Source organism: Triturus cristatus, chromosome 6, assembly GCF_964204655.1.
Source record: "Triturus cristatus chromosome 6, aTriCri1.1, whole genome shotgun sequence".
In the NCBI taxonomy this organism is placed as follows: Eukaryota; Metazoa; Chordata; class Amphibia; order Caudata; family Salamandridae; genus Triturus; species Triturus cristatus.
The window spans coordinates 1,805,331,821-1,805,346,143 of record NC_140589.1 but is presented as its reverse complement, the minus strand read 5'-3'; the positions used below and the strand labels follow the sequence as shown (position 1 = coordinate 1,805,346,143).

At 43.0% G+C, this 14,323-nt stretch overlaps 1 protein-coding gene across 11 annotated transcripts in view; it reads right to left on the bottom strand.

Moving 5' to 3' along the window:
• OTOF (otoferlin) overlaps positions 1-14,323 on the bottom strand; it is a 1,069,570-nt gene that overhangs the window by 275,282 nt on the left and 779,965 nt on the right. For all 11 annotated transcript variants that reach the window (XM_085613159.1, XM_085613153.1, XM_085613156.1 and 8 more), the window contains exons 7-8: positions 4,049-4,175; positions 437-491 (exon numbers count right to left, since the gene is read on the bottom strand). In XM_085613159.1, the coding sequence (XP_085469285.1) occupies positions 437-491; positions 4,049-4,175 (182 nt within the window). The remainder of the gene's footprint in view (positions 1-436; positions 492-4,048; positions 4,176-14,323) is intronic.

The window sequence follows — 14,323 nt, the reverse complement described above, 5'->3', positions numbered from 1 at the left end:
GGGCCATCAGAGCTGTATGCAGGCGATGGAGTAGTTTCTACCCAACCCTAAATGAGGCTGGCGGAACTTAGCTTTAGTGGAGATGATACTCCATTGTGATTGACTACCTTCTCGGTTAAGTCTAAATCACGCCCTAACTCTAATGAAGACACAGAGCACAGTTGTGTACGCTGCATATGGAGGAACATTGACCCTACAAGCCCTGCATATAATCGCCACACTCATAACCCGTCACCAAGGTTTGTTCCTGAAGGTCGAGAAAGGACACGATTGACCTGAGTTTGTCCATTGAAATGATCAAGCTGAAATCGATAACACGCTCATCAGTGCCCAGGTGTGTCTTGTTTACCCATCCAATGGACATGTCTCTGAAAATCATGCACTCAGCAACACTAGTCAACAAACAAGGAAGTGTAGGTGAGCAACGCATGCTTACTTGGTAATCCATTGGCCTCCCGGCACTCGGCTCCATCTTTATATCAGGCTTCGACCTGTACAGGTTGGAGAGAATTCAGCAATGAGTAGGAAAGTCTTTCAGAATTTATATAATGGCCACTCTACATTGAGTAACCTGTATATCTACACCTTAAGCCAATTTCATATGAACAATCCACAAGCCTCGCTAAAAAATATCAATTATGCGGTCATTTTTCTTTGTTGTCTCTACTCCACTGTGTGCAATATAATGCATTTTCTACCACATGATTAAATATTCACTGTTCAATCAACTACTTAGCTAGAAAAATGGATCAGTTGGTTAAGCTCTCATATCTAACATCTGTGTGTGGTCTGCAGTTAACAGTGTTAAAGACATTTTCAGGCTATTGGATTGATACATTAATATTACATAAAGGATCAATGACAGCTGTTATCTCCAGTACTGCAGTAGCAAATGTATTATAAAGAAGAATTGTCAAAGCAAATCGATCTTGACTGTGATACCGATGTACAGACATCTTGAATTTGCCAATGCTTTTATTCCCCTATGTGAACGCATGACAGCCATCTTGGAATACTTTTTCTTAAGCTTCATGAAAAGGATTTCAAGATGTCCACATGTATGTACGTATCCGTGCGCATGCATGGTGGCCATCTTGGAATACTTTTAGATAAAGCTTAATAAAAAGCATGTCAAGAAGGTCACCATGCATTTCATACATGCATAAACTGTTTGCATAAAACTTGAGAAAATACATTTAAAGTCAATTAACCCGCATGCGCATGGATGGTGGACATCTTGAAATTTTGTTTTTTAATCTTTATGAAAGCTATTCCACGATAGTTATCCATGCATATGCACTGTAGCAGGGAATGTTTTTCATAAATCTTAAATAAAAGTACTCCAGGATTGCTGCTATATTTTTATTGTCAGGTAGCAGACAGAGCGTGGTCGAGGCAAGCGGGTGCTGGGTGTGGAAATGGGAGTTGATTTATTAATTTGTAAAGAACAAGTGGAGGGCTGTGAAGGAAGAAGGAAGCAGGGAGAGAAAATTGCCTCTCATGCACTGCAAAGCAAGGTACTTGTGTCAGCAGTCGAAGGATACTACTCAGCCAATGAAAACATGGTGATACCAAAATACTCCTTGGGTAGGACAAACACAGGAATAGGAAGGACATCCACTCAATCAGGATCATGGAACTGGGAAACATAAGAAATCCACTGAATCATAAGCTAAGGGTGGACCCAAAGCCCACCCTAAGGCTTAGATCTACACAGAAGTCATGTAACGCAGGGCAGCAAGTAAAGTTGCTGCACTGCGTTGCATACATGGGAGAGAGCAGAGCAGCGCCATATCTACTAAGATGTGGTGCTTTTCTCGTCTGACCCTGCGCTGGCGTACTTTAGGGAGCCGTGCTCAAATGCACACACCCTTGCTCTACAGTGCAAGGGTGTCTGTGTTGTCTGAAGCATAGTTTTTGTACAGGTAGGGGTCTCTTGTAGTACAAAAACTATGCTTTAAGGCTTATCTCGCTTTGAACATGTACTGTAATATGCCACACATGCAAAGCTAGAAAAACTAGCAAACATTTCTCCTTGTTACACCTGCCTCGAAGAGACACAGGGGTTTGGTCCAAATCCCTGTCTACAATGCTCTGTAGCTGGCTTTGCATCAAAACTCATGGGCGGTTGCATGTTATTTCTAGTTTAGCTGCAACATTATGTGATTCAGCCAATCCTCTCTTGATCACTGCTATTTTTAACTGGTCAAACTACAACACTCACTACACAGGATACAAGAGAACCGCAGCTGTGCATTGGTTTCATCATTAAAGCTGTAGACACAGCCATTCCATCGTTGGGTAAACATACACCTAACCATGTGATGCGAGTGCCTTAACGCGTACTTCTACAGCAGTGGGAGTACACCTCACTGAATTATTCACGAAACCAATCGCTAGACACCTTTGTGAGTGAGGGTAGTGTTTGCACATGATCATACCTCTCGCACAAAAGGATGGACATAGTGTGAGATCACGCTTGAGGCCCTACAAGCAGATTGGATTGGATTAATTTTTTTAACATAAAATACAAGGGACATGTTGGGTATTTTGATCTCTTTAGATGTTTGCAGGTGAGGCTCTGGACTTTGGCAATATTAGAGAAGCAGCAATTGTTGGGGAAGGATAAATCAAGAGACTAGTCGGTATGAAATGTAAAACAAACGAATGGTCCTGGCAGACTTTATCTGCTCTGATTCCCTCACCATAGTGATTGCACCCCTCCGCAAACCTACTCCAACTCCTCTCCGAGATGGCAAGTGTGAACTGTTGGAAGTCAGCCCCTTGCCATGCTAATGATGAATTGTGCACTACATAAGTGTTACATAGCAATAATAACATATACTTCTGAATAATAATGCAGCACAATAGATAATGTCTTTGTCTTCTCCCTGTTGTGGGTTTAATCAGGGCCCGTGCACAATAGCTTCCATGTTTACAAGTTCACACATCTTTTTAGTGGTGACTTTTAACATACTTTGCACGTACATCATAGCTTATTCAGAAAGGGTTCTGCTTGCAACGCATATTTCTCCGTAAATATTTTATCATGACACTATACATTATGTGCAAGGATTAAGTACACTGAGCTCGCTGCCCTTTTATGTTGTTGTCCGTTTGGAGACAGCTCTGAATCGGAAGTTCAAACAGTGGCTTAGCCAGGAGCTCAGACACAGTGCGAACCAAGCCAATTTTACTATATAAACTGCTTCTGAGCTTGGGCTTGTTGGAGGAGCACGTCCATGGATTATCCTGGACATTCCCTCGTGCCTGATCACCAGTCCTGCTGACTTCCATCACTATTCTGAAAAGGACGGCGGCCTGTTCTACACCAGACTGACTTCATGATAGATGAAACTGACAGATAAATGGGGAGTTAAGCTGCTCCAAGAGATCTCGCAGCATGCACGTCTTATTACGCTCTCTATAGTAGATTCAGTGGAGGTCGAATTTTTACTATGATATATTTTCATATATTCATATAATCACATAATGTTTGAATCACTCATCTTCTTTACCATTCTAGTAATGCTGGTAAAAGAGCTTTGTTTCCTTCTACTAATAATTGCAGCTCATGCATTTTACTACAATAATACAATTCCTACAATAAACGTTTGAAATGCCAATTTGCGTATTTCTTGTGGCTCCCTTTGGACATGCCTAAGGTAACCATGAAAGAGTAGATCTGGTTCCAAGATTTCCTTGGGGAGTCAGAGTGGTCATGTTCTAAGTTTGCAGACACCATCAGGCACCATGTCAGGTTTAGGAGTCCAGGTGGTGCACTGTGAACTAGCCAGGAATTGGGCTAAAATATTCTACAATTTGACACATATGTTGTTCAAACGCACAGTCTTACTTGATTAGTAGGAACCGTACGACACCCCATATCGGTAACCGAAGGGCAAATCATGTTTAATATTCCATTTGGGTCTGATGCTGTACACTACATAAGCCACATGCGCAGAATCAGTAAATGACTGAATACACAAACACATTCAATATACTTGGCAGAGCAAGTCAAGAGTATAGTCAGCACAAAAGAGCCTACCGTTTGTTGGAGACATTGGTGGTAACCGCTGTGACTGACGCCAGGGAGATGGTGTCTGGATCCAGGCCACCCCCCAGGCGCATGGCCTTGCGGTCAAGGTCTTCCGTTTCCAGCACAGCGGGTTCATCTGCAACAACACCACAATCAGTATCACTCAGAGAAGGGAAATCACCTCTGTCAGAATTTGCTCTCATTATTTAAAGACATTTTTAGAGGCTCAATTAACATTCTTACCCATGACTTATCCTTGGGCCTACTACATCTTGCTGGCTGTTAGAATTGCTAGGTGAACCCAGATGTAAATTAATAAGAAAAAGTGGTCAGGCCACTGTAGTCAATATTTCTCCAAATTACACCACATAGTACACCATAAGATCCTGGATACAAAACGACAACAGAGTGAGTAAATGTGGATTCAGTGCTTATGTGTGTTTGGTAAATGTGAAGAGCATTGTTGGTCAAGAGATGAGACAGAGCACCTCTTGGGAGGTGCCAGCTTCCCCACACATTCACTTCCGGGTCCCAGCCCTGCGAGGCAGCTCAGACTCCACGAGCAGGTAATACATTGTCTTTCTTGCCTCTGCAGACTTTATTCACATACAGGATGATCAAGACCAGTTTTACAGTAAACTCACTCGTTGCCAGCTCACTAGTACCTGGCAGAAATTCATACCAATTTCTCAAAAGCAACCAAACCAACAGCAATAATATAACGATTTCTGGCCACTTCAAACCCCAGGAATATTTTAGGCGTGCAGCTTAGTCAGTGAGATTCTGGAAGAGGGAGGGAGGGTGGGTAAATGTCAAATTTCCAAACTAAAAAAGTAGGGGGCCACAGGATGAATGGGTGAAATGACCAAGGTTCGAGATGGACTGTTCACATGTGGAGCACGGTCAGTAGTGATTTGCATTAGGTTGGCCTGGGGCTGATTTAGAGTTTGGCGGACAAGTGCTCCATTGAAACGGTGCCCACCAAACTCAAGCACTGCCCACCTGATTTTGGGTTGGGTGAGCAGACCGTAATTTTTACACTGATGGAATAAAATGTACTGCATCAGTGTAAATCATTCTCTGAAGGCCTGACATAAAAAAAGAACAATGACCGCCACACTGGGGGAGAAAACTCCCATGGTGGGAGTGCCTTTCGCTTTTTTTATTGTTCCAAAACAAACTTCCAGTTTCAGGGTTTGTTTTTTCAAAAATAAAAAAAACTTTTCCTACACTGATAGGAGCAGCCATGACAGCAGTTCTTGTCAGTTGATGGAGATGTGTACAGGGCTGGTGGACAAGTCTAAATTTGGCGGGCGGAGTAAAGGAGGGTGGAAAACATAACGTCCTCTGCCACCGTGTCTGCCTTTACACTGTCTGCCAAACCCTAAATCAGGTCCTCTGCCTAGGGTGGCTCAGCAGGTGAAAACCATGCTTGGCTATGCTACCCCGATCGATAGCCAGTGGGTGGGCTATTTGTGATCATCCAATCACCTTTTGGTTGTCTAATTGTCAGTAGTGCGCCTGGAAACCTAGATAGGCCCAGCTAACCAAGCCTACTACTGCCGATGTTTCTGAATTCCAAAAAGCAGTACATTTGCATCCATTCAAGAAGCATTTCTGGAGTGTAGATTTGCTACTTTTTTAGTAAACCGGTCACTAAATATATTTAAGTTCCTGATCCAAAATGCAAACAAGTTCAAACCTGGTAGTGAAATCAGGACGACCAGAAAAACAAACGCAGACACAACAGGGGAAAACAGGGGAAACATGATTTTATATGATTCCCTTTCATTTCATAAATTCAAGAATACTGTTTCGGACATCCTTCATTCTTGCTCCCCATAACCCCCCAGTCAGTTCTTAATTTGTAAATCAATAAGTGCCAGGGCTATCACCAGGAGGCCCCTGCAGCTCGCACCACACATTGCCTCTCCCAGCACTGCCACTGGTAGCAACAACACAACTACTAACCTTCACACTCCTACAAACGTGGCGATTCGGACTATTCCAGAACCCCAAAGCTATAAGACTGGCTTGGGCAGACGGTAATAGTCATTTTAATTGTATGTTTAAGTAATAATTAACTGCTGTTGTGGTCAAGTCTAAATAAGCTATACAGAGCCACTTCGTGGCAGACTGTCACAAGCGCCAGTGTTGACAAATAAGGGCCGGTGCCGAGCACCGGAAGCCACCGGCTCAAATTAAGCACTGTCCCAAGTAAATCATTTTACACCGGCTTTGTACAGATTTTTTACAGGTTCTGGAGAATACATTTGCAAGCAAATCACTAAAATGTATGTACTTTACTATAAACCCTTGCACTGAAGAACTTTACAACTCACAATTCATTAGTTTTTTACAGAAAGGTATTTGGTAAAAAAAAAGAAAACCATAAAAATAACCTATTGCACATTGGAGTTCCATGGGATGGATAGGAAATGTATCAGTGAAATATATTTGCCTACTACCTCATTTCGGCGACAATGGAATACATTCTATAGAAAATAAGTGGGACTCTTGGAATTTAGCCACAAAGAATTATTCTACAATGTATCCGTTTTGACCCCAAAAATGTACAACGGGTGCTTCAAGGTGCTGGATTTGTTCCTATGGCATGCACTTTCTATAGGAGTCCCCAAGTTTATCAGGAAGGGTTGAGTCTTTAACTACCCACAACCCCCTGTTATCACTAACCAGCTACCTTCCTCCTTTAACTACCTACAAGTCTCTAAGTGCAGCTACCCTGCTCCATTACCACTACCCAGGCCATACCTGGCAATGGTGGCACCCTGCATGGGGACCAGGGCCTTCTAAGAACTATGTACCCATTTGCTATGTTTCATTTTAGTGTCAGGCGCAGAATAAATAAAAAATAAAAAAACACTCATTCATGCCCCAGAAATGGGTAGAGATGTAAAACTGCCATGTTACTCAGCTTCCCTGCTAATGCGGCTGAAGTTCTTTACACCACAAATCTCTCTGCCATTTTAGGATGGAATACCCAGAAGTCCTCAGGAGAGGTTAACGCGACCTACTCACAGTTTAAGGGATTTATACACAGAAGCATCTTAAAAGATGACAGACTCACCCACCACCAACTGGTGGCAACCATCTCCAAATCCACATTCTCAATCTATCTTAATATAGCAAAATGTTATATTGGTCCATAGTAATGGAACCCATAAGCTCAACTATAAACATATGTGAAATAGTACCAAACACGTCAATATTTAATGAATATAGCAAGGTAGCATCTGGGATTGGCTTCCTTCAAGAGACAAGTGGCCACCTCCCCACATCTTTCCCAATCCTCTCTTCTCCAGGGTCGTGGCGCACAGGTTTCTCCTCCCCATTATTTGTTTGTTTTTTCCTGTGTCACGCGCTCAAGCCACAAACCTTATATTTTCACTCACATGACCCAATATTCAGCTGCTGTCTGCCCTAGATCTTCAAGCCACAGGACAGTCTTTGCACTTTGCAGTTTGCATTCTGTCTTTTCACGAGCCAAGCATGGATACTAAAGTGCTAGTGGTATCTTTATCATGTAGATAATAAATATCTCTATATAGCAGAGACTGGCACAGTTTAAAACACAACATAGGATCATTCTCCTTTTAGTTCTCTTCTAAGCCAGGTTCTCATAAAAAATCAGCAGTGGCAAAGCCAATAGGTCTCCTCAATTGGTCTAGCTTTATTGTGCCAACACATATAAACATAGACATTCACAAATGCTGTTTATATACGCTGCATGCACAAAGGCTCTTTATCACATTGAAGCAGACACTACTGGCTATGCCAGTGCTGGGATAGAGTATTCTGTATAGAATGAATATCGAAGATAAAGAATTGAGTGTGATGATAACCATTGTGGTGACTAAGTGCACTTTTCAGATGTGAAATAGTCCCTCATGCATTGCAATGGGAGCTCTTCCTGGAAGGCGAAATGATACACCAATAACCAATAGTTTCAGGTGAAAGAGCAGTACTCCTCTAGGTTGAACCAAAGCCCACACTATGTACATTTTAAGGAATTGTTAACAATGCGTACTCATACAGCTGCTCTATGAAACCAGACTTAAACAGGATTAGTCACATCAAGATCATAAAATACTTGGTAAAAACTGTAAAACTCATAAATAGCTGTATTTGCTAATCGCCTTAAACATATAAACACGTCTTAAAACATGTTCCATAAAACAGTTCTTAGCACCAACATAATGCTAACAATATTGGTTAATGAATTTCTGAGTAACTGTGTCCATAAATGTTACACATTTGCAGGTAGACACATTTGTAACTAAATATTAGCATAAGGTCATGGCAGAGGGGATGTGGGGAGAAGGACCCACATCACCCCTCACCTGAAGACTCTCCACTGGCTCCCCGTCCACAATAGATGCCAATTCTTGATTTAGACTCATGCCTACGAAGCCTCCTCGTTCGGTGGTTGGTAGGGTAACGCCTACAAAGCCCTGCACAACCAAGCGCCAGCATTCATCAACCACGCCCTGAGCTTGCACCAGCCATCCAGACTCCTGCCATCCGCCTCCCTCTCTCGCCCACAGTCCCGCATCCGCCTAAGCAGCAGCGGAGGACACCCCTACTACTCCCTTGCTGCGAAGTCCTGGAACAGCCTCCCGACCCATCGCCGGACTTCACCCTCTCTTCAGGAGTTCAGAAGGGGACACAAGACCTGGCTATTCAACTGATGCCCCCAAGCAGCTTGGATCTCAGCGCCTAGATACCCTGGCGGGGAAGTAGCTGTGCTTTATAAATCCACATTGATTCATGGATTGAGTTCTGCAACTAACATGATCGTGCAGTAGTATCATTATTGTTCCTCTTTCCTGAGTAGCTCTTGGCCAACTGGTTAAACTATGGGCCTGGACGAACCTCTCGTTCATGCCGCGCAGAGCTGTAACCCAACTTACTGAGCTGCATTGTGCAAAAGAGGAAACACATCACAGAGATGTATCTATTAAGATTGTCTGGCTGCTGCTATCATTCCCTGGGCTGACGCTCTTAAAGGCTGCCTTGCACTACACACAGCCTCCCAGAGATGGCTGTGCGTTGTCAAGCATAGGATCTGTATTGGAAGAGTAACTCTCCATTACAAACTCCTATGATAGAAGGATCCAATGTGCTGTGCACTTCAGCACACATTCAATGTGCAGGTTCTTGTTTGAGAAATAAAAACTTTTCTTATAGTTAGTGCCTGCTTTAATGAGGCATTAGTTGTTGATGCAAAGTCTGATCTGGTTATCTGCGTAAATCATGGTTTCGGGTCACGACCTCCGTTTGCGCTGATCCACCCAAGGAACGCAGCCTCGATGCAAAGCGATGCATTCAGTGCAAAGTTCTTTTTGGATTGAGAAAATGACTCCTTTTCAGCTCAAATGCCCTTTGGGCTGGAAAGTAAATACCATACACTGCTTTTGACCACTTTTCTCAGCCTTGTCCTGCCTCAGGGCTTTAGTAAATCTGGAACATGCTCTATTGTTTCACTGTATAAATTACATAGATGTCATTTTGTTTCAGAATTAAGTGGAAATTGCCAAGCAACAGCAGCATTTAAAAATGGTAAATGAAATAGCTAAAAACATAAAAATTGTGGCTTTTCATTTGTTGTTAGGTTTGAGAAAAGATATAGTTGCCAATGAGCACAGAAGGTGTCCTATCGCACCTTGAGTTTTGTACTTACCATCACAAGTGGTTTATACTCAGTTTGAGCAACATGAAAGATGTTATTCCAATCTGGCAAGTGTTGATAAGATATTATTTTTGAGATGTCTTAAAGGATACCACGTCACAGACGTTATTTGGGAAAATCACATTCGACTTATATACATGGTTTCAGAACAGGTACCTGTTACCTGCCAGTTACATTAGCAAACGGCTTGTGTTGTTGTACCAGAAAACGACCCCGGCAGCTGTCGCACAATCACACGGCACCAGCCATAAATGTGACATTCGCTCTTGCGGGGCTTGCTCCCCTTTGGGTTTACCCATTGGAAAAAACAATATACAATTTATAACCTCAAAACTAAAGAGAGAAGCACTCAAACGATCTCGGGATTTGTTTGTGTCCATTGCAAGTCAGCATTAATGGTCTATATTATACAAATAGTCTATACCTTTCTCGGGGCTTCGCCCCACTCAGTGCCTGGATACCCTCGTGGGTGATGAGCTGCGATTTACAAATCCACATAACATAACATAGCATATACTCTATCCAAATTGTTCAGGTGAGATTCCTATCACAACGGGTAGTCTTCAGGATCAAAAAATATAAATCACAAAGCTTCTGTCGCAGAAAACGTCCTTTTTGTTCATATGTCAAGGAAATCATCTCAGCCCAGCCGGCCAATGTGTTTTATCCCTGAATCAAGCCACCTCTACCTCCTGCTTGAAACTGTTTTCACTATCTTAACTTTTCTGTAACCTTAGAATTCTGTATAATTCTGTAGGTCTTTAAAATCAATGTTCTGCCCTCTTCAGCTGTTTTACTCAGTCAGCCCCACTAAGTCACAATCTTCATAAACGTCACTTTCCTCTATAAATATAATTATATCTTGTTACTTTATGGCATTTCAAGTTGAAGAACTCCTTCTAAGTGTCGTAACAAGGGATTTTCAGAGACGCACACTTGACCTACGTTTTCTGTCCAAAAACATCTCTTTCCTGGCACCTTAATATTATTCCGATTGCAACTGTAAGATATTTGCCAGCTTTTACTTACTCCACTTTAGCATCAATTTCAGATTCCACACAGATCTCACGTAAGTAGTGCAGATTGTGTCACCACATCCTCCTCAACACTCTGCATTAATCACTGCCTGGTGTGCAAACACTTTTCATGATTCTTCAAGAGAGCACAACCGAGGGTCACTTTCAAGATCAACATCACTTTGCAAATTTTCTCCACTCTCAAGCCTGGAAGACAATGTCATAAGACTAAATCAGACTAAAAAGGGAGGGGGAAAGAAAAAGAGGCCGTCGGAGGGAGCAGAGTGGCTCGCAAGATCACATTGCATCTTGACGAAAGTGTGACTACAGGGCGATGTTCCCACTCTATCCCCGGGTTTGGACTATGATCAATGAAGCTCGGGTATGCCTTTGAAGTGTGTCTACTAAGGGCAATTATGGCCATATATTCTCCCTACAATATAGTGATTGACGAGGAGGGAGTGTTCCAAACCATAAAGGATCTGTTTCCTGAGGAAGTCCTTTGAACCTGTTGGGCGATTGAAATAGGCTGAAACATGCCGGTACAGCAGACAGGGTAATGGAGCCATTGGTTCTCTCATATACCCGCTTAGTATATGTTTTTAATCCTGCCAAGTGGGGCCCATAATAAAATATAGGCAGGTACCCACCTAGACAGTTTTAATTCATTTTGTTTTCGCACTTGCACTTCGCTCTTTTGAAATAACTCAGTTTCATAACTCTCTTTCAATATAATATTGCTTCCCCCTCACGTTGGCTTGCGCCAGGGTGTCAGCGGCCCTATGATGATGCATGCCACTATTTAATGAGTATGGGCTATTTTTAAAAACCCAAAGGTTTTCCCCAAATTGGTTGAGTGTGTCTCTTTGTTGGTTATCAACTTGGGTTGCTATGACCAGGAGCTAAGTGGGCCAGTCTTCTTTCCTCTTTTCATTTTCTTTCCCCCTCCCTTTTTAGTCTGATTTAGTCTTATGTATGTGTCCTTCTCGTTTTGTGAGTGATATAGATATCTCGGGAGAGCGAGAGAAGGTGTAATCTCTTGTCCCTTCTGGCTGCGAGTAGAATAAATGTCTGGCGGTTGCCAGAGCCGCCAAGCACCCAGGGGACCGGGAGCCGCAAGGCACGCGCAATCTTCTCAAGACCCTGGTGGCTGAATGTAGTTGCCATGGATGCCAAAGCAATGGTTAAAGTGGGGTCACCCAAACAAGCTAACGGCTGAAGATGACCCAGCTCCCTCTATTTATATTTAGATCGTCTAGACAGCAGCACTATCCCAACAGACCTGATAAAGACAGCCCTCTCCACTCATATTACTTAGTTCCGGCTGCCTTTATTGCAAATTATAATCCATTTCCTCTTTGCCTCAACCAGTGAAAAGAAAAAGAAGATATGAGAGACAAAACAAAACCTTCTAGCCTTTCACTCCACAAACATTTTTCAAGCCTTCATTATGCTTTTAACTCTCTTGCTGTTCTTTTGTTTGCTTACATTCAAATGATATGTGTGTAACTTGACCTATCTGAAGGCATATCAATAATTAAATACTGCTCTAATCAACATGTCATTGCCCTCTATTTCCTAATAATCATGCAATAACATGTAAGTCTATTTTGTCTTTTATTTTGCTATATTGATACATATTAAAATACAGTTTTCTACAAAATCCTTCAATATTTTTGTGTCCTAAATTCCTAAAAACTGCAAATTCTTATAAAACTACTTTTTGGACGCCCAATTGCATTTAAAATCACATGCATTGGCAAACCCGATAGGCCTGACTTTTTGTTAGGGGGAAGTGTTTATTAATAGTTGGGTGATTTTGTGCGTGTCGCCCTCCGCTGTCCTAGATAGTAAATCCCAGCATGATGCTACATCTTGGTTTACAACAATACACTCATTCTGAATAGGGCCTCTTTGCTGAACACACTGTTAGTAGAGTTAAGCTGGAGTATTGAGAAAAGGATTCAGTAGATTAAGTGTACATCTTAAGTGGTGAACTTAAAAGCATTGACACCAAAATATTGCATAGTAGATGCAAATGGCCAGCATTTTCGTTGCACCTTTACAAAAGCCTATATGTACACTGGTCTTTAATTGAGAAACAAAAACACATAAATCCAAGATTTATTTATTTATTTATTTTATTTTATTTGCAAAGTTCTATATAGCGTTGGCTAGACCCGGAGGTATCAGAGCGCTTTACATGAGGATCAGCGCGTTACAGGTAACAAAATTAATTCAATTACAAGAGCCCAGTATAGCCATAGGAGAGAAACATGAGATTACACAATGATGTGTGTTATTAACGCGTAGCATAGCCAAGACTCGCGTCTTGTGGGGAGTGAAAGGCAGAGGGGGAATGGTAAAAACAGGGGTAAGGAGCGCAGGTAGGAGATGAGGGAAACAATGCCCGATGTCCGGCTGGGTAGGTGACTGCCGATGTGTGTGCCAGAGCCAGACTCCTCTATAGCTGCATAGGACAGCTCCACCGGGCCTCGGCCAAGGTTGCGCGGGCACCACGACAAGTAAATTAGAAGAGTTTTATATCGCGCTGGCTGGATGCCGGGGGTATAAGAGCGCTTAACATGAGGAAAGCGTACAGTGGTTACAGGGTTACATATGTTACTGGAGCATAAACATAGCAAAGAGAATTATGTCGGGACAGAGTCGGGACAGACACAGGTCAAAAGGGGTCGAAGGTAGGGGGGAGGTATCAGAGACCATTACATGAGGTTAGAGTTTTAAAAGAGCAGAGATTACATATTTACAACTGTTAAAGCATGGCAAAGATAAAACGTTTTTCATAATTACATATGTTGCTTGGGTAATAAATAGCATAGTAGACAGGACCTCAGGTGCGGAGGGAGTAGTGGGGAAGGATTGATGAAATTGAGACGGATTGCAGGTTAGTTCTGGCCGACCGAGGGTAGTACTACCGCAGGACACCAAAGAGTCAAAGTATGCGAGTCACCAAACCGGCAAGGGTCCAATAGATGAACAACATCCAGGGCCAGACTCCCTCACTGCGTTGGGTCACATTAGAAATGGAACGGGACCGAAGGAGGGCGAAGGGGTGCTTCACATTGACCATACCAGGAAAGAGGGGTGAGGAGGTTCGAAGAGGGAGTCGATTAAGGAGATGGTCAGATTGGAGAGTACAAGGCCCGGGCCAGCGGCAGGAGACGATCTGGGGAAACTGTAGAGACGGCAAGATGGAGGATCCAGGACATGGACCCCAGTAAATTTGTAACAAAATGGCGAGGAAACGGGAAAACAAATCAGGTCGCAGAGCCAACAATGAAACCAACCCCAGGCGCAGGGTTAAATGACGGAGGGCAGCCACCAGAGCTTGCGGGAGGAAAAGGCTGTAGGACGCCGAAATCTCTTGGGTCGTCGTAGTCCAGGGAGGTAAGCGCTAAGAGCCCAGGCAGCGGTCCCGGAAAAGGAAGGCAGCTGCGGGGTCAGGAGGGTGCACCCACTCGAGAGATGAAGGGGAAAACTAAATTCTGTGGTGAAGGCAGAAAACAAACTCTGTGGTACAGGGCAGCAGCGATGCGT